The sequence below is a fragment of the Chiloscyllium punctatum genome, chromosome 9 (genome assembly GCF_047496795.1).
Source record: "Chiloscyllium punctatum isolate Juve2018m chromosome 9, sChiPun1.3, whole genome shotgun sequence".
Lineage (NCBI taxonomy): Eukaryota > Metazoa > Chordata > Chondrichthyes > Orectolobiformes > Hemiscylliidae > Chiloscyllium > Chiloscyllium punctatum.
Window position 1 is genome coordinate 46,818,199 of NC_092747.1, and position 25,239 is coordinate 46,843,437.

Sequence of the window (25,239 nt, forward strand, 5' to 3'; positions counted from 1 at the left end):
GTGACTTTGTTAGTAACTGTATCTACTTCTTTATGGATGAAATTATATTTTTGCTGCATGAAGTGAAAATAGACTGAAAATTTAGTGAATATATGCAACTTCTTAAGAGAAGTATCTATGAAAGTGATTTTTGCAGAGTGAAAATTAGATCCGTGTTAACTCTTAATCTGTTTTTTAGATTTGATGAGACGTCAAGAGGAGTTGAGACGCTTGGAAGAAATGAGGAATCAAGAACTGCAAAAACGGAAACAGATAGAAATGAGGTATGTGCAGTTCAGATAAAGATATTGGGAATGCTATAAGGTTCACTTTTAACTGCAGTGTAAAACTAAAAATGAGAAATTAGAATTTTTTTGCCATGACCTATATTAAAGTAGAGAAGGTATGCATTTATGTGTCAGTCCTGTTGGTGTAATTAGTAAGTGTTTAGTCCTACTTACAATTATGTAACAGTTTAATCCCAATAGAATTGTTGGCTAATTCTCTTAAAAGGATAGTAATGCAAAAGTCTCAATTTTTGCATTTTGCTGGGATTTTTTATGTACAGCAAGTGATTTGTAAATCACAACTGCTGATAGTTTTGTACAAAAATTTGCACTGTGCATGATTATTAGTGACAGTCTCATAATGTGATGAAATTTGATGTTTGATGAGAGAAACTATCCTTTCTATGTTGGTGGTATCACTGTGAAGGAAAGTTTAATTCTATTTCAGCTGTGAGAAAAATTAGGTGGAAAAGAGATGCTTTCCATAACCAAAGTTAAGGTTGATAACTTGAAATTCCTTCCATTTGCTGGCGTGTTGTCTCCTTTTAAAGCCAATCTCCTGCCCTTTTTCCTGTAAGATTGTGCATGGTTTCTGTTTAAATGATCATTCAGTGCTCCAATTGAACTTACCACCAACACGTTTCCTGGCAGTACATTCCATATCCTAAGTACATGCTGTGTGAAAATCTCATTTCCTGTCCTCACATGAGCTGGTTTCGCAAAACACTCTAAAATTGCCTGCTGGTCCACATTAAGTAAATTGTTTTTCAATTGTTTTTAACCTGTAGGTTATATATTGAATTAAATGCAAACTGGTGGAAAGCAACAGGTTAGAAGTAGATACTGGTTATGACCTCCACAAAAGTCCCACTGAAAGGTCCATGTCAAATTTTGAAAGTACCTAGATCACTAATTTACCATTTGTGCCTCCAATTGCTCGAGTATTCTGATGCAAGTAACTTAGATTTTTAACTATGTTGCCTTTTGCACTTCTTCCTGATGCTAAAGACATAACCATGTTGACATCTGGTGTTTAAAGCAAAATATTGGGCATTTTGGAAATTGAAATAGAAACAGAAAATGCTGGAATTTCACAGCAACTCTTCAGTAGCTCTGGTGAGAGGGTCAGAGTAACATTCTTAGGACTAGATTCTTTCATGAGAAATTTGTTTCTCTGCCTTCAAATTTTTGTCTTTTAGGTCTTTGTGAAGCTCTCAATTAGGTCACCTTACAACCTTCTAAACTGGAATAAAGGATCAATATATATTTTCTCAGACTTGGTGCCTAAATTTCACCAAAATACTGCAGTTGCATTTTGATCTAGAATTTGGTGCAATTGAAGCATGATTTCTTCACTTGTACTTTTGGATTAAATCTACTGTCACTGGCGGTTGCCAATGGACTGCAAATATAATTTAAAAATTTAGAAGCCAGCATCTTTTTTTTTTCAGAATTGAAAAGGTAACACATTCCCTCATATGATAGACAAAGAACTGCGGATGCTGGAAATCTGAAAGAAAAATAAACTGGAGAAACTCTGCAGTTCTGTCAACATCTATAGAGAGAAAACCAGAGACTCGATATTAACTCTTGTTTTTCTCTCTGTAGAAACTAGCAGATCTGATAATTTTCCTCAACTGGACTTCAGATTTGCATAATTTTAAGACAGTCATCTTTGGCACCATTCTTAGCTGAATATGGAAAGATAGCTGTATTCGCCTAACAATAAATAGCAAGCACAAACATGCATTGGATGATCTGTACTAGGCAGGGTCGACATATCGGAAGGAACTTTGAGTTATGTGGTCTGTCATCACAGGCTTGTATATTTTCCTTAACTTGCCATGTAGAATATTAGAAGTATAGTCATTTGTTGCTTGTTTGACACAATGAAATTGATAAATTGATCTCCTTAATCTTGATTGAGGTTCATTAACCAGCATATAACCAAGCTTTCTTTAATCTATTGGAATTTCTGCTTCACACTGAACAACGCAAGTGGGCATAAAGTGCTCCAACACTATACCAGTGTGTCGGTCATGATTCTAAGGTTACACTGCAGCCTATATCGTTGCTGATATGAGTATTACAGAATAACTCAAACTGAACAATGCCCAAGTGCAATTTTTTTGCATAAAAGTGAAACTTATTTGCATTGGAAGTGAAATAAAAACAGAAAATATTGAAAATACTCAACCCAGACAGAATATGTGGAAAGAAACAATTAATAGTCTCAATATCATTATGGGTAAAGTTAATGCCATATTAGGTTTTGAGCGAGTGCAGGAATGGATTGGGTAAAATAATTTTAAAAAGTGTGTGTAATGGGACAGAGTATGTTTCGCAGTACAAAGGCGAAAGAATGCTAATAAATAGTAAAATCAACAAAAGATGAGACCTGAATGCTGCACAATAACCATCAAATTGTGACATAACTTCATGAGAAAAGAAACAAGATAAAATTGTACCAGACAAAAAAGATGCACCGAGCATGATGGAGGCACAAGTTCTGATCTAAAATTATTCAAATCAACTTGGCGTCCTAGGTCCAACAGTCATCTCCAGTAATGCTACTTCAGTGGACAAAAAATAGGAGCAAAAGTCGACCATTCAGCCTCTTGAGTATATAACCACCATTTGATAACATAATGGTCGATCTACTTGTGTTCAAATTCTGTACTTCTATGTCCCCCTGATAATGCTGGTCTGTCTGGCCAAAAAATCTTTCCACATCTTTCTTAAAAATATTCACCTTTTGAGGCAGAGTATTCTAAAGTCTCACAGCCCTCTGAGGAAAAATAATTCTCCTCATCTTTGTCCTGAAAGTGTGACCCCTAATTTTAAAATCTGCCTCCTACTTCTGAACTTACTGATGAGGAAGCCTCATTTCCATACCCACCTTGTCAAGACATGATCATTTCATCAAATTGCCCCTCACTCTGTGAAACTCCAGTGGACAGAAAGGCAGCCGATTCACCATATGCTCATGATCATTTACATCATTACACTTTGACATAGACTGATGGTCCCTTCTCCCCTGCCGACTGGCTTTGAAGTTGTCAGTTATTCATGGATCCAACCTCTTTATTAAATTTGGTCACTTCATAACTTTTTAGCGAAGATAAAAGGATCGTTTGAAATTTTCTTCTTTGCTAAGGAAAAGAAAGGCTTATGTAGTCAGGGCCCAATGATTGATATTTTTGAGCTAATGTCACTTATTCAGCGACCTTATTAAATCAAACATTTCTCACACTGACCATTTGCTTTTCCTTACAATCATCTGAAGTTTGAATGCTTGGAAAGAGCTTTTGTTACTCAAGTGGAACAAACGCAAAGGACAGGATGTAAAAATTGTGAAATATTCTTCACCACATAGTCTTTAGGTATCCATCTAAAGGTAGTATAATTGCAAATTTAAAAACATTGTATTTGAGTTAACTTTGTAACAGAGGCTAAATTTTGTCCACAGATTAGGTTTAGTCACATGTAATTAACTCATTGCTAAGTAAGTTATCCGTATAGAAATTTAGCTGTGACTATGATTTTTTTTGAGGCTAATAAGCCAGGAGTATAACACCTCTGTTTTGTAATCTTCAAGATTAAAGATATTTTCACAGTCATGAAATGGAAATGATCTGGCCAGGGCCCCTCTACCTTGCCCTGTAGACTAAAGATTTAAGGTTACTGCCTTCAGTTTGTTTACAATCCTATGGTACATTTTTTTTTGTTAAGTGAAGCCAAGCAGGACATATGCTAATACAGTATAAGATGCTCATTGAGTATAGAGTCCTAGAGTCATACAACACGGAAACAGAGCAGGTCAAAACTTTTCCCCCCCTGCCTGCTCCTGGCCTATATCCCTCCAAACCTTTCCTGTCCATGTACTTATCGAAATGTCTTTAAAACACTGTAATTGTGCTCAAATCCATCACTTCCTGAGGAAGTTCATTCCACATGTGACCCACCCTATCTTTTGAAAAACATGGTGTCTTTTTAAAATCTTTCTCCTCTCACTTTAAGCAAAAAAAATTGATCCATGAATATATTTTAATTGTATGAATATAACAGCTAATGAAATATTAGCTTTCCTGATAATACTACAACTTGTTCATTCTAGTATCAACCTCGTGAATCTTGCCTGAACTGTTTCTAATGCATTTTCATCTGTCCTTAATTAAGGAGTTCAAAACTGCACTCAGCACTTGAAATATGGTTTTGCTGATACCCTGTATAAATGAAGCACCACTTTCTTGCTTTCATGTTCAATTAACTTTCTTGATTAAATACTACATGTGCAAACAATTGATTTGTGACTTATCCACCAGAACTCCCAAAGCCCTCTGAATTTTGGACTTAAGCAATTGTGCTCAGTTTAAGTAATACTCTAAGTTTTTGTGTTTCATGCTAAAGGTGAGCAACTTTTGTGTTTTGCTACATTATACTCTACCAGAATTTGCCCACTCACTCAACCTGTTTATATCCATTAGAAACCTATGTCTCCACAACAACCTTTACTACCTACCTTGGTGTCATTACAAATTTATCGAACATTTCCTTTGCTATCTCATCCAATTCACTGGAAAAAATTGAGGTCACAGCACTGGTCGCTGTGGGATTCCACTCATCACATCCATGCCAGTACTTCATCCCCTACCCCAGAGCTTTTATTTTCTGCCATAACGTTTTGTGGCATTTGAAATCACCTAACTTATGCCAAACCAAGTATAGTATGTCCATAGGCTCCCCTTTTATTCACAGCGCAAGTTAATCTTTGTCAGAACTCCCATAATTTTGTAAAACGTGATTGCCTTTTGTTAAAACCATTCTGATTCATCCCAATTACCTCGTGTGCAGCTTTCTCTTTAATAGTCAATTCTAATACCTTCCCTACCACCGTAATTTAAGCTAACTGGTTAGTTTCCGGCCTCCCTTCTATAGGGAATATATGTTTACTTCTTTACAACTCAATTGAACCTCTTTTGAAGTTTTGAAAATTAACACCAATCCATCTAATAACCTCCAATAGTAATTTTTTTGAAGATCCTAGGGTGAAATCTGTCTGAACCAGGGACTTAGCATTTGGCAGCCGGTTTTTCAAGCACTGCTTTCCTCATAGAGAATTACAGCACGGAAATAGACCCTTCAGTCCAACCCGTCCATGCCGACCAGATATCCCAACCCAATCTCGTCCCACCTCCCAGCACCCGGCCCATATTCCTCCAAACCCTTCCTATTTTTATACCCATCCAAATGCCTTTTAAATGTTGCAATTGTACCAGCCTCCTCCACTTCCTCTGGCAGCTCCTTCCATATACGTACCTCCCTCTGTGTGAAAAAGTTGCCCCTTAGGTCTCTCTCTTTTTATATATCTTTCCCCTCTCACTCTAAAACTATACCCTCTAGTTCTGGACTCCCCATCCCCAGGGAAAAGACTTTGTCTATTTATCCTAGCCATGCCCCTCGTACTTTTGTAAACCTCTATAAGGTCACCCCTCAGCCTCTGACGCAGCAACCTGTTCAGCCTCTCCTCCTTATAGCTCAAATCCTCCAACCCTGGCAACATCCTTGTATAACATTTCTGAACCCTTTCAGGTTTCACAGCATCTTTCTGATAAGAAGGAGACCAGAATTGCACGCAAAATACCTACAGTGGCCTAACCAATGTCCTGTACAGCCACAACATGACCTCCCAACTCCTGTACTCAATACTCTGACCAATTAAAGGAAAGCATACTAAATGCCTTCTTCACTATCATCTACCTGCACTCCAAGGCCTCTTTCTTCAGCAGCACTCCCTAGGACCTTACCATTAAGTGTATAAGTCCTGCTAAGATTTGCTTTCCCAAAATGCAGCATCTCTCATTTATCTGAATTAAACCCCATCTGCTACTTCAGCCCATTGGCCCATCTGATCAGGATCCCTTTGTAATTTGAGGTCCCCTCTTTTGCTGTCCACTGCAACTCCAATTTTGGTGTCGTCTGCAATCTTACTAACTATATACCCCTTATGCTCACATCCAAATCATTTATATAAATGACAAAAAGTAGAGGACCCAGCACCGATCTTGTGGCACTCCACTGGTCACAGGCCTCCAGTCTGAAAAACAACCCTCCACAACCACCCTCTGTCTTCTACCTTTGAGCCAGTTCTGTAGCCAAATGGCTAGTTCTCCTTGTATTCCATGAGATCTAACCTTGCTAATCCGTCTCCCATGGGGATCCTTGTCGAACACCTTACTGAAGTCCATATAGATCATGACTACCACGCTGCCCTCCTCAATCCTCTTTGTTACTTCTTCAAAAGACTCAATCAAGTTTGTGAGATATGATTTCTCACACACCAAGCCATGTTGACTATCCCTAATCAGTCCTTGTCTTTCCAAATACATGTACATCCTGTCCCTCAGGATTCCCTCCAACAGCTTGCCCACTACCAACGTCAGACACGCTGTTCTATAGTTCCCTGGCTTGTCCTTAAACAGTGGCACCACATTAGCCAACCTCCAGTCTTCCGCCACCTCATCTGTGATCATCGAAGATAAACACATTTCAGTAAGAGGCCCAGCAACCATTCTCTAGCTTCCCACGGAGATCTAGGGTGCAGCTGGTCAGGTCCTGGGGATTTATCCACTTTTATGCATTTCCAAGCATCCAGCACTTCCTCCTGTGTAATATGGACATTTTTCAAAACGTTGCCATCTACGTCCCTACATTCTATATCTTCCATGTCCTTTCTCACAGTAAATACAGATGCAAGATACTCGTTTAGTATCTTCCCCCATTTTCTGTGGCTCCATACAAAGGCCACCTTGCTGATCTTTGAGGGGCCCTATACTCTCCCTAGTTATCCTTTTGTCCTTAATGTATTTGTAAAAATCCTTTGGATTCTCCTTAATTCTATTTGCCAAAGCTATCTCATGTCCCCTTTTTGCCTTCCTGATTTCCCTCTTATGTATACTCCTACTGTCTTTATACTCTTCTAAGGATTCACTCAATCTATCCTGTCTATACTTGCCGTACATTTTCTTCTTTTTCTTAACCAAACCCTCAATTTCTTTAGTCATCCAGCATTCCCTACACCTATCAGCCTTTCCTTTCACCCTAACAGGAATATACTGTCTCTGGACTCTCGTTATCTCATTTCTGAAGGTTTCCCATTTTCATGATTGTAATTTCACTAATTTCTTCTCTTCCTTACACCCCCAATTCGCAGCTTTTACTAAAATGCTCTTTGTATTCTCAATAGTAATGACGAAAACAAAATACTTGTTCATTTCATCTGTTATTTCCTCCTTACCTGCTATCAACATCCTCATCTCTTCCTATTTAAATGCTTATAGAAACCTCTACTATCTGCTTTTACATTGCTGACAAGTTTGCTCTAATTTCTTCATCACGATTTACCTTTCTGTTGTTCTCTGCCATTCCTTATATTCTGAGTAATCACCTGACCTGCTCATGTTTGCTTTCTGAAGTATTGCGGTTTCTCTAACTATAATTAACTATAGATGGTGGATTCTCCTGATCGGAAGTTTTGTTTACAGCAGATAAAGATCTATCTTCTGAGTATCCTGAAATATTGCCTTAAATGTCTATTCCCTAACTGAATATGCCAGTTCACTTCATTTAGCTCAGCTTTCATAATCCACAATTTTGTCTTTAGTCTGAGACCCAATTGTTTATCCACAAACTTCATTTGAACCGTGTTCTGGGCAATGTTCTGGCAAATTGTATAACATGGTTTGCAGCTAGGGTCTTAAAATAATTAGTTGGTGGCAAGGTGATTGGGAGGGAGGTTCAAATAAGAGAAGTTTTTTTTAAAAAATCAAAGGAGAGAGAGGAGGGATGCATGGCAGTGAAGTGGCGGATGATAATCAACAGAAAATATATGCAGAAGATTGCAACAGAAATTTGAACCAAAGGATGCCGTCAATCTGGGCTTCAGTATCTTTATCTGAGTGAACATAACATTTGTAACCATATCAATCAGTTGCTGGCACAAAAAAATTTATGAATTGATCACTATTTCAGGGATGTATTGGCATAGTGATCAAGACTAGGAACTCTTTATTCAAATTTGATTTTTCAACTATCAAAAATTGAAATTCTTTGGCTGTGATCACCTATGGTTTTGTTATTCCTGCTTCCATGTTTTTACATTCAAATTGGATGTAAAATTCACTCAGTAGTCACTGCTATGTAAGAGGGTGTCTTGGATTTCGTATGCCAGTTCACTTCATTCATCAAATGTGAGGTCATTAATCTTTTCTATCAAGTGGAACATTACATTCTGTGGTTGAATCTGGAAATGCTGTTCTCAAACTATCTTGTTTGTGCTCTGAGCTTCTCATCCAGGTTCCGACTGCCAATCTGTGTTTTCCAGTTTATATGTATGTCTGTGGTCGCCAACAAGTCGCGTGGTTTGACAATTGATCTTATTGCTCACCTCCACGCCCCCTTGCTACTTGCATGTCAGTTGTCATGTTATGGTATGGCTTCTACTTCTGGAAGCCGTGCGGCTAGAGCAAAGTGTGTGGTTTTAACATACTTTGCTAGCTTGTTGCATCATGTTTGGTTAGATTAGATGACTTAGTGTGGAAACAGGACCTTCGGCCCAACAAGTCCACACTGACCCTCCGAAGAGCAACCAACCCAGACCCATTCCCCTACATTTACCCCTTCACCTAACACTAGGGGCAATTTATCATGGCCAATTCACCTAACCTGCACATCTTTGACCTGTGGGAGGAAACCGGAGCACCCGGAGGAAACCCACACAGACACTGGGGGAATGTGCAAACTCCACACAGACAGTTACCCGAAGCAGGAATTGAACCCGGGTCTCTGGCACTGTGAGGCAGCAGTGCTAACCACTGTGCCACCGTGCCGTTTGCTTGGTCCAGATGGAATACCATTGCAGGATAATGTAGGTTTTTGTGGTGGCAATGTAAATAAATAAGAAATATACTATATGCGCAGCCAGTATATCACTACCCACAGAAGTGACTTCCTGTGCCTCTATACTTGAAAGAGCCATCACCATTCTGGATGTGACAGAGTCACAGATCCAAAATATGACCTGCATTGTCTGCAGCGTGACCAGTGGCAGATGGCATCATGAGCTACAACATGGAGCAATAATAATGAGTGAACCTGGACATCTAAAAACAAACCAAAAATGTCCAACTTCCAAGGAGAAAATGAAAAAGGAGTTTCTCTTGACAGCTGTAAAAGATGAGCATTTGCCTGTGTGACATCAAAGTGTCTTGATAAGTAAAAGGGGGAATTTTAGATTGTCACCACAAATCAGTGCACAGAATATTCAAGAATAATTTTATCTTGAAAAACAACATGTTTCGGACAAAACATTGAGGAGCTGAAGGCAGTTTTGAAGGCTCAACAATCGTTTTTTTAAAACCACCCACAAAATGCGAAGCCTACACTGAAGTATCATTTTGCATTTGTCATCTTCTGGCAAAACATGATATCGTTCATGGGTTGCAGAATAATTTAATGAAGCAATGCCTATGGCTGCTGACTCATTTATTTAAAGAATTGAAGAATGATGCAATGGCATGCCAGAACTGTGGTACTGCCACAGTAGCAAGGCAAGTGGAATATTTGTCAGAAGACTTCTTTTCAGTGACTATGGCAGGACCTGAAGGTGTGTGAATGCTTTGCACTGCTGTTTGATGAATCCATTAACATCACCGACAGCCGAACTATTTTTGTTTGTTTTGTATCTGGTTTTTAAAGACATAATAATGGAGTAGGACTTCTCATCCTTTCAACTGTGAGAAAAACTATAATAAATTCTAATGGTCCTCTGTGTTCTCAAATACCTTTTTTTTTCCTCCTTCCAGTTTTGTCATATTCTTTGTTTGCTTTCCTTTTAATGTCAAAATTTTGAGTTCAACTTTTGGAGTCTCTCATGCTTTGTCTTATTCTTCAACTTTGCAAATCTCTCCAAACCTACTTTTTGATCATCCCTTCAGACACTAAACTTGGGAACATGATATCTATTTTTTCTTTTGAAGCTGTTTAACTGTGTGAAGAATGCTAATTTGATGCATATTATGTTTCGGCATTAAATAATGGAAACAGTTTTTAAATTTTTTTTTACACTTGAATTCTATGACCTTTTGTAAAGAATTGAATGTTATCGATCTTATAAAATCAATATATTTGTCTTTTAGGCTTTGTTGTTACTGTGGTGTAAATATTGTTCTGCATTTCATTGAGAATTTAAAAAGTTGCTCTAAATTAAATTTCTTTTGTGAGGTTTACACATTTTATAAATAGTTGTAACATCCCATTCAGGTATAATGGCAATTAATCCTTGTTTACCTACCACCAATGTGATTTGGTGCAAGCAACAAGTAATATTTTGTGGTCTTATTAGATAAAATTGTTAAATTTTGACAGGCATGAAGAGGAACGTCGTCGACGAGAGGAGGAAATGATGCGACAGAGAGAGCAGGATGAATTGAGAAGGCAGCAAGAAGGGTATAAGCCAAACTACATGGACAATGTAAGTAAGAAAAACAGACCTTGGCTGGGTGGCAGGGAAGTATATATTTTAGTCAAAATTTTTTTAAAAGACATTTCACTAAGTAAAATGGATGGAAGCCTGTCCCTTTTTTTTTAAACCTTACCCCTTCTATAATAAAAAACTTGAAGTTGTTATTCTGCAGTTTGAATTTTTAGTAGCTTGTTAAGTAATTTTGTTTTGCAAAGAGATGGAATCCTGGCTGCTTAATTGTAAATACTGTATATTCTTAAATACAATTAAATATTAGCATTTTTAAAATTGGTATTTATTTCAGCATTTATTTACTTAGTTGAATGAAATGTTCCATTGTGATGGATGATTATTGAGCAGTTAAATCCTGAAATGAAGAATTCTGCAATCATATATTTGTAATGGAAAAGCACAGCCTGGAGTACCAGACTGTAATATATAGCTCTTATGTTTTACCAGCAAGAGCTTAATTTAAAATATTATGCCTTTTTTTAATACAGTGAGTACTGTGGTTTTTAGTCTTCTTTTGGCCAGAATTAAATAGTCTCCAAACGCAAACTTCGTGATTTGAGGAATTAGTTTTATCTTTGCTCATTTCTAGAATGCAATTATGTATTATATTCTACTTCATATCACAGATTTCACAGCAATTAAATTAATTAATACCATATTTTCCACTTTCACATTAAAGAAAATTGACTTTTTGTTGTAATTGAAATCTTTCTTCGTGATTAGTCTTCTCGTTGTTTATGGACCCTATATTACTCTTGGCAAATCCTTTTTTTTGAAATTAGTATTTTGTAAAAGTTACAACCTGTAAGAGGATACAAATAACTTTGGTAAATTTCTATAAACAGGACAAATCTTAATGTCAGTATCAGTGCTAGAATAGTAGCTATGATACTTGTAATTTAAAAGTTGATTGTTTTTTGTGAACTTGCAGCGTTGCATGTAATCGAGTGGTGAATACTTTATCTATCACTACTACATGCACAAAGGTGTAAAGATTGTGTCCAATTCCTCTTCCATTTGCTTCTTTCAACAAGCTAGGGTACACTGCAACTGAACTAGGTGACTTTAAATGGTCTCTTTATTACACCTTTTTATTCTTATTTTGTCAGCCTCCTGATTTGATGTAAGCTTCATGTTTGTAGAGGCAAGATGCAAAGTACTCGATTAATCCTTAGCCTTGACTTTACAAATCTTCAGAGGAAGAAGTTTGAAGATTTTCTTTTGGGAACTTAATCGGCCCCACGTTTCACCTCGCAAAATACTTATACTTTTCTTAATAAAATATTTTGGTCTCGATCTAAAATTTCCTGCTCACCTTCCTCATGACCTCCATCTCCTGTATTAACTTTCTAATTTGTGCTTTCCGTAGTCTTGGTCATTTAGCTGTATCCTGGCTTCTGACTTTTGTCATAAGTTTCCATTTCTGTTAGATTTTGGTTGCTTTGCCTTTTCCCTTTTCTATCCTCTTACTCTTGTTCTCGCTTTCTCTTTTCTTGTGTGCTTGCTTTCTTGCGCACTGTCTTGCTCTCTCATTTTAGTGATGGGAGGATATCATCTCAGTTTTGCTACTGCTTGCTATTTTCAGGTTCCATACTCAGTGCCACCAGTTGACCTCACAGTCGGACATGGCTATCGCCTTGTTTGGGTACAGTCCATCTATCTTTGTACAGATGCCTTCTTCTCTAGAGTCTGTCCCAATCCCCTAAAAATCTGAAATTATCCATCCTTCGTCACATTCTCAGCATGTTCACTTGCATTATTTTCCTGCTTTTACACTCCATTTGCTCATGGTACTGGAACATAATCTTACTTTCCTGTAATACCTTTTTGTGATTCAGCTTTTTTGGATTTTTGTTTTGAATGTCTGAAATGATGCCTGAAGGACCTCAATCATTGTTCTTCATAGGTCATTAGTTCTGATTTGAACTGTTCCCCTTGCAAATGTCCTTTTTCTTGACACTGCTGTGGCAACATGTTATTTGAGGATCACTATTGTGATTGCAGAAATGCCTGTCTATGTCCTTAATTATCAAATCTGCTCATTTCCTGGGAATTCGGTGAAATCTTCGATTTGTGCCAGGAATTTGACTCCTACTTAAAGGTGTTGTCGCCTTTTGCAGTATTCCAGGTTAATAATCATTTAACCAAATAACCAGGCTCGGGACATAGATGCCCAACCTGTTCCTTCTATCCTGTCTGATATTCTCATTCTCATTCTCTCACTGCTTGTATTTTTTCCTGGCAACTTTGCTGGAAATTTAGTGGTTATTGTAACTTGAGGCCAAGCAAAGTTGGCAGTTATTGCAAAAATGCAGTTATTAGGATATATGAAGGATACTGGCCTTCCCACAGATTTGAATGTGAGTGCAGTGCTTGACTGCCGAGGTAGTCAATTTACAGACCTGTGAATTTCTGATTCTGATATTAAAACATTAAACATAACACAAACTTACAAATTGTAAGAGACTGTTATCAAGGACTGTCAGTCACTGGGATAAAAATAATTTATTAGCTCATGAGATTTTCTTTATGACTACTTTTTTGATTTTTCAGCAGTCCTTTTCCATTTTCATTAACCTGTTTTGAGATGATGCAGCGATAGGTACTGATAGCAGCAGTACCTTCTGTAATTGTTGATATTTGGGTACTTGCACAGAAATTGCATTAGAAATTCATCAATATCCTCAATTATCAATCCATCATTAAACTTGCAGCCTTTCTTTCCTTAACTGCATTGAGGGCGGTCTCCCTCCTATGACTGTTCAGCATATAGCCTTGGAGGCTCACTACCCTCCTGGAGTCCTGGCAAAAGTAAGTTACCTAGTTGATGGCTACTCCAGCAACATCTACAGCCAGTATTTATCTTGTTAGCTACTCCCTATTCCTTGAACTGTGGGATGTTTCACTTCAGTGTTTAGGGTGTAGGTTTGCTCGCTGAGCTGTAGGTTTGATATCCAGACGTTTCATAACCTGGCTAGGTAACTTCAGTGTTTGCTGTTGATAGGCTGTTATCTATCTCTATCTCTATCTCTATCTCACTTGCATGTACTTTGGAGTCTTTCAGGATGGGAAATGTAAAAAGAAATCACACAACACTATTGGACTATAACCTGGTGTTGATTGATCTTTAACTTTGTACGCCCCAGTCCAACACTGGCACCTCCAATTCAGGATGGGAGTTCACCCACTTCCCAGTTCTTAGGCATTGATCTGAATAAGTGAGCTGCTAAAAGAAGAACTGACTAACTGAATGAATGAAGTTGCTTCCTTCAGTCCATGTTGCCTCCCAACCAGTAGTTGAAGTATTGCTTTATTAGATTAATCTCCTCTTATTAATTTTTAATTCTACTTAATATAGTTACAAGCTTTGATTCTTGGTACAGTAGAACTAGTTGGGTGATGTACTTAATGTGTTCATCCTTCTACCACTACTTAATGCACCACAGCAGTAGTGAACTATTGTGAATCTGATTTAAGAAAGATTGAGACCATATGATGTTTTTAAATTGTGAAACTTTTCTTTTAAGGTGTTGAAACTGAGTGGTATTTTTAACTAATTTGTTGATAAATGAACTTGCTGAGATTCCTTCAACAGCACTTTGGCACTTTCCAAGTATGTAAACTCGACCATTTTAGAAGGATGACCACTGCAGATGAATGAGAACACGAACAGCTGCAAGCTCCCCTCTGTCACTCCAGTTTAACTTTGAGCTACATCATCATTCCTCACTGGGTGAAAATTCTGGAATTATCTCCCTAACAACGCCCAAGTTTATCTGCATCATGTGGCAATGACAGTTCAAGAAGGTGACTCACCAACAGTACCTTAATTGCATTGAAACATGAGCAATAAGTGTTTGCAATGCTAGTGCATCTCCTACCCCATGAATGAATGCATTTTTTAAAAAAATGCATAATTGTTCACAACTTCATAAAGTACTGAGTTATTTGCTGCTTCTTGCACTCTGAATTGATGGAATGACAAACTTGACACCAGTTATAAACATCTAAATAAGTAACAACTAAGTTGATCTGTCGAGCAATGGTTACAATAAATAAATTTCTTAGCTACATTTTTTGAAAGCAGTAACCATTGGTATGACGTTTGTTTGGTAGATGGAGAGGCAAAAACAACTTAGGCAATTGTGACTTCGGAAAACTCCCTTTGGTTGCCTAGTTTTTAGTTTTTGTTGAGGGCAGCTGTGTGATACTTCAGTCATCGTCTCAAATTGCTGAATTTTAGTTGACCTTTCCCTGTTTTGAGGAATTCTGACTGGTTCGCACATTGTGACTAGTGTGCAATTCAAGCTCTGAATTCAGTAGATTGTACAATGTGTATATCTCAATGCCAAACTAACGCTGCTGTAATGACAATGTAGAAAATGATCTCCGAAAGGTATGAATTTTTAAGGCACATTTGCCTATGAGTTTGAGGTGCAGGTGTAAACGTGTCCTAATGCTGCACAAAGCACCAGAAAGGCACAAATTCTTAACTGATCCATGGATACATTATTAATATTGAACTGGAAATGAATTGCTTATCATTTTTACAGCTGTTGCTGTAATTGGACAGCTAAATTATTGTTTATTTACAAATTGTAAATGCCCAGAATAGAGCTGATACTTCACCACATCAGTTGATTTTTAAAAGTAAGAGGTCAGTTGCAGTTCATCTATTTTAGTCCCTATAAGAAATAAACTGTAGTGTACAGTTAGCTCAGAAATGTTCGAGTTTCCATTTGCTTTGTGTTCAGTCACAATTTTCTTATTCTATTGGATCTTGTGGCTAATTGTGTAATCGAAAAGACACTTTGTGGTGTGTGTCACTGAAGGATGTTGTAAACCACATAAACTTGTTTGAATGCCAGTTTGTCTAATTCAGTTAAGGAATCCTATTCCTAACCTTCTGTTGATAAAGAAGTGTTGAATTCTTGAGGTTTCTTTTATACTGAATCACTTTTAAAAGGAATGTTAATTCCTTAAATTCTGTTTGAATCTTTTTCTCCATCTCTCTTTTTGTCTTTTTATGAGTTAACATTTGTTTAGAGATTAACCTTGAAAGTTTTCCTTCAAGGTTTTCTTTCAAGTATTTGCAAAATGCTTTGGGTCTTAATATGTGATATACCCGTCTGCAAATTTTTTTTATTGTATGTAACGCAAGTCCAATGATATTCAGCATTCTGGAGGGCAATGTTCCACAGGTTAGACAGACTGATTTCTAATGCTGTTTTGTTTAAATATATATCTTTGACATTGTTATAACTTGCACAAAAGGCAGCATTCAGTTTGGAAGCATAACTTCTTCAGTCACCACTATTACTTAAATTAGGACCATCACTCTAACTCCTTTTTATCCAGTAGAGAGAATGTAGAATTAAATCAGCTGATAAGGCATGATGATGTTCTTCAAAAAATTTTGATTTGTGTAATACCTGGATGATTCACATTTTAAGTAAAATATTGAAGTTTGAGGCATCTACCACCCTTATCACTCTCAGGTCATGTCAACTATGTTGGGCAGATGTGAAGCTCAGCCAAGGTATACAGAAGCCTGTGTTGGTTTTTGTGCTGTCTGCATGCCAGTTTGGTTGTTGATGCTATATTTAACAGACATGGGAAGGCTATCGACTTGGACGCCAACCACAAGCTACTCACCTGTCAGCTGAAGAGGCCAGACTTCTAAGATTTGTGAATCTTCTAACAAGGTTTGCTAGCCACTGCACCCTGAAATTGGCGTAACATTTCAACATTATGACTTGCACTTACATTCACTCTACAAAATATTAAAACAAAGGTTCATCATAGCAGGTTGAACTGGACCTGGGAGAATTTTGTTTTAAAGTTAACTCCTGTTGAATTTTTCTCCTTTTTTTTTGTTGCATTATGTATTCTTCTTAGTTTCCAACTTTTAGAACCAAAGCCATTGGATTCCTTAAAAGACTAAAAGTATGAACTCTTCGTTATACATTCATAATTTGTGACACATGTCATGCAGTTCTGTCTGGAGTTAAGTATTAACCTTTGGCTGATTTTGACCAAGCTTGTGTTTGCTTATCATCTAAGCAAAGGCTCTGTGTGGCCTTCTAAGAATTTAGATAAGATTTGCTGTCAATTTTAAAGTGATTTTCCTTGTACAGCATTCATTTTCATTTAAGATGAACAATTATGCTGTTGTGGTATAATCTCCAAACTGTGAGATTGAATGAATGTACTGATGCTTGAGATCTGTAATATTGTGCCATCTCTGGCAATTATCATGAATTGGCGATGGTACAATGTTAATATTCCTGGACTAGTAATCTAGAGGCCAATGCTAGCGCTCAGGGGATGTGGGTTCAAATCCTGTTTAATTGGCTTAAATTCAATTCGTAAAAATCTCTAATGTTAATCTAGATAGTGATCATGACAGCCAACGTCAACCATTTTAAATGCCCACCTGGTTCACCAATGTCCTTTTAAGGAATGACAGTTGTAATCCTTGCCTGGTGTGGTATTCATATGATCCCAGGCCTACAACAACAGGATTGATTCTTAACCCCTCCCTGTAAGCAGTTGGGCTTTGACATCAAATTTTAGTCTTGCCAATGATGCCTACACCCCACAGAAGAGTCAGCTGTGCAGCACAAAAACAGATCCTTCAGTCCAACTCATCCATGCCAACGAGATATCCTAAATTAATCTAATCCCATTTGCCAACACTTGGGCCATATCCCTCTAAACTCTTCCTATTCATATACCCATCCACATGCCTTTTTAAATGTTGTAATTGTAAGAGCCTCCACCACTTCCTCTGGCATTTCATTCCATTCAAGCACCATCCTCTATGTGAAAAAGTTGTCCCTGAAGTTTCTTTTAAATCTTTCCCCTCTTTCTTTAAACCTATGCCTTCTAGTTTTGGACTCTCCCACCCGGAATGAAGAGAAGAAAATTCTGCAGTTTCAATAAAAGCATGGGCTTTATGATGCTCCTAAAATTGGAATGATATTTTAGTCCAGAGGATAATATTCAAAAACATAAGTTTTGAATAGTAATATACTGCCTTTAATAGTATATCAGTGAGTGAGGACCAAGTGCTTGTTTGACCTCCAGGAATTTAGCATTTGGCCTCTCATTTGTTCTTCAGTTTTAGGGTCACGGTTACCGTATAGCTTGACTGAATATTGGTGCACTTATTGACTGCTTAAACATTATCTTAGATGTATGCTGGCGTTGTACTTGCTAGCCGTAACGAACATTCAGGAATTTGTTGCACAGCTTGTAATTGTTATCTTAATGGAACCTGATGCTGGTTATACTTTCTGGATTTTTCTAAACTAACGTGTTTTACACTTGAATATAATTAATTACAAGTTATTCAATATTTTGCAGTTGGTATAAAAGAAGCTATCAACTCTACCATTGTTTCTGCCTATTCCATAAATGCACTTGCCAGGATTTGAATTGGGGGCTAGTCTTCCATTAACAATATCTATGAAAAACTGTATTTGGAATGTGTATAATAACACCCATTTTCAATTCACGTTTATTAAATACTTAATTAAATTTTGAATTTCTACAATCCGGTTTTACCCTTTCCATAGTACCAACACCCACAAACAGAGCTGCATCAGGGTTTAAATGAGTCGCAACACTCTGCGGCACACAGGAACTACGAGAAGCCGAGGAAAAAATACCATGTAATGTATTGAGGAGCAACAGATACCCAATAAGCGCAGTCTGCCGATTCCTGCACAGCAGACCAAAACAAGAAGACACAATACACCCAAGGACTTCAGCCACCCTGCCATACTTTAAAGACATCTCTGAGATGGCAACCAGACTACTCCAGCCCCGAGGCTTTATGGTAGCCCACAAACCTATCACCACGTTGAAACAGCTCTTGATGAATTTAAAGGACCCTGTACCAACAACCAGCAGAACAAATGTCATTTACAAAATTCTCTGCAAGGACTGCAACAAACATTACATTAGACAGATGGGTAGGAAACTAGCCACCAGGATACATGAGCAGCATTTAGCCACCAAAAGATACGACCAATTATCACTGGCGAAGAGGGACACCAGTTTGCCTGGGACAATACATCCATCCTGAGACAAGCTAAACAAAGACATGCACGGGAATTCCTAGAGGCCTGGCATTCAAACCAGAAGGCCATTTATAAACACATCAACTTGGATCCCAGTCATATACCGCTGTGCCACCTTTTTTTAATCCCAAGCTTATAAATGTAATTTCTGTCACTAATATTGGTCATTTCCACATAAAACCCCTGAATCACCCTTCTTGCTACCAAAGCACTTGTTAGCACTTTTTTGTTTCCTCTCAAGCAGTTCTAATTTATTCTTGGCTGGTCTGCCTGCAATCTGCTGCAAGTGTACAATGTTTCGGCCTGCAACAAGGTTTATTCCCCTGTGATCTCTGCTTGTTGACCTACATTGTTTCCTGGTCAAGCAATATTTTGTGTAATTCTAATGCTTGTTTTCTAATTCCTTGCATTCTCAACTCCTATCCCCCATGCTTTTTAGCTGCTTGGGCGACATGCTCTGAAATAGCCTCCCTACAACTTTTCTTGACTTTCTGCTTCACTTTCTTCCCTTAAGATACTACTAAAAAAAAAACTGTCTGACTAAGTTTTTTTTTTGTCATTTGACCTAGTTCTCCTCCTGTGGCTGTCAAAATTTATTTTACAGGGCTTCTATGAAGTACCATAAGTCTTTACATTGTGTTATACATGCTAAATAAATGCAAGTTGTTAAAATTCAACATTTAATTTGAAACAGCAAAATTAAGTTTAAGGCAATTTGGAATGTATTGTGATTTGCAAGGTTGATCCAGCCATAAAGCTTTAGTTGATAAGCACTGTATGTTCAACTTGTTTGCACTGGATGGAATATATTTGAATTGTCTTGGTCATAACATAAAAAGACTAGCTCTTGTCAGGAGCAATGTTTAAAACCCAGTGGCATAATTAAAACTGCTCCTAGGAATTGTAATTTTTTTTCCACTATTTACAAATCAAACCTTTAGCAACAGTCTTTCTCATAATTAGAACACTAAAGGATTTTGCAAAATATACATAAACTACAGTGATTGTGCAAATCTTTTCTCTTTAAGCAGCTGATAACTTGGCCAAAATAAGTGCTGTAGAAATTACTACTTTAACAGTTTTAATATATTTACAAAGTAGTTTTGTGAATATACCCTCTGTTTATGATTGTAGCTAGGTATCCATATCTATGGTAAGAATACCAGAGTTGCTACTTGGTTATTTTGTAGTTTTGATCCAAAATATCAACCTGTTCTAAAACCTCACAGCTGTACTTTATCTGGAGTAGGTCGAAACTCATTCAGAATACACCAAGGTTTTTAAGCTAGCAACAAACTACTTGAAATTGTGAGCATGTTGGTTCAAGTAACCTTGGTCTTTTGGAAGCAGTTTGTAGTCCATACTCAAAATTATGATCTGTTGATTTCTTTATCGAAACACTGCATTAAACTGTCCATAGTCACTGAACATGATGGTAAGTGCACATGATTAGTTCTATACCTGTGCTGTGGTAAGGTTAGGAACGTTTGTTCTCTTCCAGTTCAATATTGGATCATCTTCACCATGATATGTAACTAATATCTGATAAGCTATTTTTAGAGTACTAGAGTAATTTAACTTGCCGAAAAGTAATAAGTCAGTGCCATCAATTTTTTTTTCATTTTTCATTTCTCTATTGAAGGGTGTTTATGCTTTATAATTAACAATTATCTATTGGGTAAAAAGGTTGCTGCAGAATCCATATGCAGTTTTCATTTGACTGCATTAATCAATTAAATAAACAAATAGTTTACAATTTGATTAGTTCCTAAGTGAGCAATATTCTGTTTTTTTACACTGCACATTTAAAGATTTGAGTGGCTGTATCAGATTTGTAAAAGTCATTTTCTTTTCACTTTTTTTTCTATCTATTGAGTGTGTACAGGTAAGATCTGCACATTTTCTGAATGATATTGTTTCAAAGAAAATTTTTGTGATATCTGGTAACTAACAGATTTTGTACAAACATTTCTTCAAAATAGGCTAAGGTATCTTGCTGTATTCAAAGACAGACTCTCATTCCTGAACATAAATGATCAAGAATTTTTGTTTTTGAACTAATGCAAATATTACATAAATAATACAGAAGTTCACAAATGAAGTTTATTAAATTGTGATAGTAGTACTTTTTTGATACTTGTATTCAAATTGTTTAAATTTCCATACATCCTCAAATTCTGTAGTGGTAAAGAGCAGAAGTTCTGATCCATTTAAGATTGAAAAGCTAGAAGTGGTCACAACTTGATGATTTTGCTAGAGACATTTCATGGAAAGTTATTGTTTTATGGCAAATTGATTTCTATATTTCAAAAAACTTGCTGATTAGTTCATGCCTCATTTGGTACCAGATCTTCGGTGAACAACTAATAATTTGCACATGTGTTTTTTCACTTGTATAATTTTTCTGATTGTCTGTTTGCCATTTCAACATTTGAAATGTTTCACAAAACTGAAAGTTAATAGGAAAAGTTGATAGGATGAGAATAGAAAACAACTCTGAAAATACTCAACAGGCCTGGCAGCATCAGCATTTCCTATTTTCATTTCTGGTTCCTAGAATCTGCAGTATTCTGCTTTTTATTAGTCCTACCAGATGATGGTAATTTGAAATTCTTTGACTTTTACTGCTCAACTTTGTTCTGTATTGAGAATGAACTGGTTATGTGTTATTACTAATGAGCAATTGTGTGAATTAATACATACTCTGGGTGCTACTATTAGTTAAAAACACATGGCTAATTTGCATAACATAATAAATCCACATGGCTGAACTTCACAGGATTCCCAAGAGGGAAATCAAATAGTAATGTGTGTAGAAGCAGCAAGTGTGGCTTTTTTGGGAACTATAGATTATTCAGCTACAAGGATATTGTTTTCAAATTGAACTGAATAAGTTATTTCATCTTGAGTCCTCTTCAAGTCATCTTGGCTACAAAGTCTTCAAGCTATATATTAATCCTTCAAATGTTATATTACAGATTGGCAGGAGATTAATACTTCAGGAAAATAGATTACATTCTCACTAATGATATAAGGAATTGTGCTAAATTTTGAAGCAACAAAATTTGAATTGAGTTTGTGTAAAATGATCTGAAAATGAAGCTAGAGTCAAATAAATGCAGTATTCTGTGTAAACTTGGTGGAAAAGTACAGAAAACTTTAGGTTTTTTTGTCATACTTCATAAAACAATACTTTGTGAAATGTTATTACAGCTGGCATGATTGCAAATTTCTTAGAATAGGCTTTTGTCAATAAAAAATACACTTAACCTGCAAAGTCGCTCGTGGTATTATGTAATGAGACAACACAACACATCTGTCATTAGTGTGCCATTCTCTGCTGCAATGTAAGACTCAACTGATTTCATGAATTACATTTGAAGAACAAATACGTTATGAGGCTAATAATGTATTCATTATGCCTGTGACTGCAGGTGTGCAACATGGTGCTGTATAATTTTGGAACATCTGCTTTCTGAGAATTGTTCGGAATTTTAATCTCGGTGAAACAGCTCTAAATTTATTTTTGTTACAGTGGTGATGCGTTTGAATTGTGCTTCAATAAGCTCATCAAAACTTTGAGAATATTACTAATTCATAAAAATTGTAGTGATGTGTGAAAAACCAATAGTGAGCTGTTGGTCTGCCAATCATTAGTAACTGAGTGGAATTCCACACATGTAAAAGGAACTCCTGAACTATAGAGTATGTTATCAGATTGCTTGAGTATAGCATGTACAGTAATGTAAAGAGTACCATTGCATGATAGAAATGGAGTGGGAATGGCTGGTCATATGAATCAAAGATTGCGAAGAAACTCCTTTGCTCCAGTTATAATTTCTGTACATTTTCCTATTGTAATACAACATCCAAATATGAATTTGGAAGTGATATGATCTTTAACATGAAGATTGAATTATACCTGCAGATATTGGTGCTATTTATCTCCTAAAGACTAAACATTGCCGGAGTTCCTCTTGTGTACGTGGGTGGGAAAACATTAGTCAATTAGCTTGCTTCCAGTAATAAAGTGTGCTTAACATTTCGGTAGAACAGTTGTGCTATGAGCAGTTACTTAAATATTCCTGATTTACATGTTCATAGATTCTATTTAAATATGTATCAACTCTGGGTAAAGGATGAATTAAATGCAGGAAAGACAAAGTACGCTTCAGACCCTAAAGTGCTTTAGAGGACACCCAGGTGTTTTCAAGTTACCAAACAGCTACCTGAACTTACTCATTTTATTTATTATTTTATGGCTCATATCATTTCTGTCACCTGCTACACCGAAGTGTTTTTATCCAATGGTACCACTATTTTCCATTGTGAAGAGCGCAGTGTTCTGGAAGTTGAGTGTATGGTATGTGTGCTCAACCCAGAATTGGTCCTTAATGCATGGTCTACTGATGCTTCCCTCTGACTGTGGTTTTTCTTGACAATTTTTGTAGCTTGCCATTCCCTTTCATGTTCAGACAAGTGAGGAGGGAGTTGTCCAGTCTGCTTTTGGTCAAAACCGAAATCAAGCCCATATTGTTGATAGTAATCTCAAATGAAGCTCAGTGATAAATGATGACTAGCATTACCAGCAAACCCCACCCCTAAGATGAGCTGTACCTTATGCCAAATGTTTGAAAACTATTGCTCTAGTAGATGCAGCAGTAGGGCTGAAAAATTGCATGTGCATAGATTTGTTTAACTTATCTGTAAAGAATACTTTAGGTCTACTACCAAATGAGGCATTTCCAGTTCAAAAAATGTTTTTATTGTTACTTTTTGTTTAAAAAAGTTTCAAACTTTGAATTTCATTATATTTCTTAACTGTAATGTTAAGCATGTGAAAAAACATCATTTTGGTTCTAATTGGGAGCTCTTAATGCAGATGCTGATTTAACATTTGTTTATATGTTTTGGATGTTTTCTTTGTCTTTTCTGAGATTTTCGCTTTCAGGTATATTTCCTGTGGAAGTGCACAATTTGCTTTTGCTTTATATATGACACTTATTACAAAACATAAGGTGATTTATATTTTTGTGTAATTCTAGTTGAATGAAAGTGGCTAATAATCTGTTATATGGCTGTATTTCTTTTTCTTGTGATGTCCAAAAGTGGACAAAGCTCATTTTTCAAGAAATTGACTTTATTTTTGTGGTTACGCTGGGATCCTGTTAAGGCCTGAAATGATACTACTCCAAGCGCAAGCCCTGAATCACACCATTATTTTGGATAATGTGGACAATAGGCAGGCATGTATTAAGTGGTGTAATATTTTATACTTTGCAAATGGATTTTCTGTTATGTAAGATTTGTGACTGCTGAGTGAAATACAACCATTATAATTTAATTGAGATGCTTTCATGAAAACAAAAGTCAGATATTGGGGGCACTTTTCAATCTGGTGGTTAAAAAGCATTGACACAAGTGAAATTGAAGTAAAGCAAATGGAAAGGAAGATTGGGTAGAATGGTAGAACTTTACTACCAATTTCCACCTTTTCTGGAGTTGAAAATTGCCCCCATTCTGTTGCAGAGTATTATATGAGTGAGGTACAGTTGAATCTCAACCTGCTCTTTTATTAACTTTTTTAAAATTCAAATATTCAGGTTTTGATTTTAGACCTAGGTAGTTCATTTTTTTTAGGAAAAAGAATAGGATTTTTTATTTGCAATTAATGGTAAGAAATTGAACATACACAGATAATCTGTGCTGGTAGGTTGACCATGAAAATGTTTTTATTTTCAGAGAGAACAGGATATGAGGATGGGTGATATGGGTCCACGTGGAGGAATTGGCATGGGAGGTAGGGTCTTAATCAATGAAAACACTTGAGGTGTTGGACATTTTGTTTACTTCATGGTTGTGCCTAGCATTGTTCTTTGGGACTGTATCTGTTTGAAAGCTGAAATTAATTTTACTATTTCAGTATGTAAAAGTATGATTGCTGTACTTTGAAAGTTGTAAAGCTCCTCCTAGTACATAAGAATTTAATATAACGGATACGTCAAACTTTGATTTTTTTTTTTCTCTATTATATAACATCTTGCACTTAATTGAACTGTACCACACTACAGTTTTTCTTGCACTAAAACTTTAGGGATTGTAGTCTAATGGTTTGTATTGCTGGATTAGTAATCCAGCATTTGGACCAATTAAATGGGGACATGCATTCAAATTCCACACTGGCAGCTGAGGAAATAATTTCAGCTTAATTGTGTAAATAAATCAGGAGTTTTAACTGACCTTTTTGAAAAGTTACTCAGTTGTATTAAGCTGCTGATCATCCAGCATGCACAGTTTCAGAAAGCAATGTGTTGTCACCTCCATGGGCGCTCTTTGGAATGGATACAAAATG

The 25,239-nt window shown here is 36.6% G+C and overlaps 1 protein-coding gene across 3 annotated transcripts in view; it reads left to right on the forward strand.

The window, feature by feature from the left end:
- pspc1 (paraspeckle component 1) overlaps positions 1-25,239 on the forward strand; it is a 124,788-nt gene that overhangs the window by 22,073 nt on the left and 77,476 nt on the right. For all 3 annotated transcript variants that reach the window (XR_011961508.1, XM_072577429.1, XM_072577430.1), the window contains 3 exons: positions 179-263; positions 10,692-10,797; positions 24,630-24,687. Coding sequence is in view for 2 of the 3 variants with exons in the window: in XM_072577429.1 (XP_072433530.1) it covers positions 179-263; positions 10,692-10,797; positions 24,630-24,687 (249 nt within the window). In the remaining variant the exon portion in view is untranslated. The remainder of the gene's footprint in view (positions 1-178; positions 264-10,691; positions 10,798-24,629; positions 24,688-25,239) is intronic.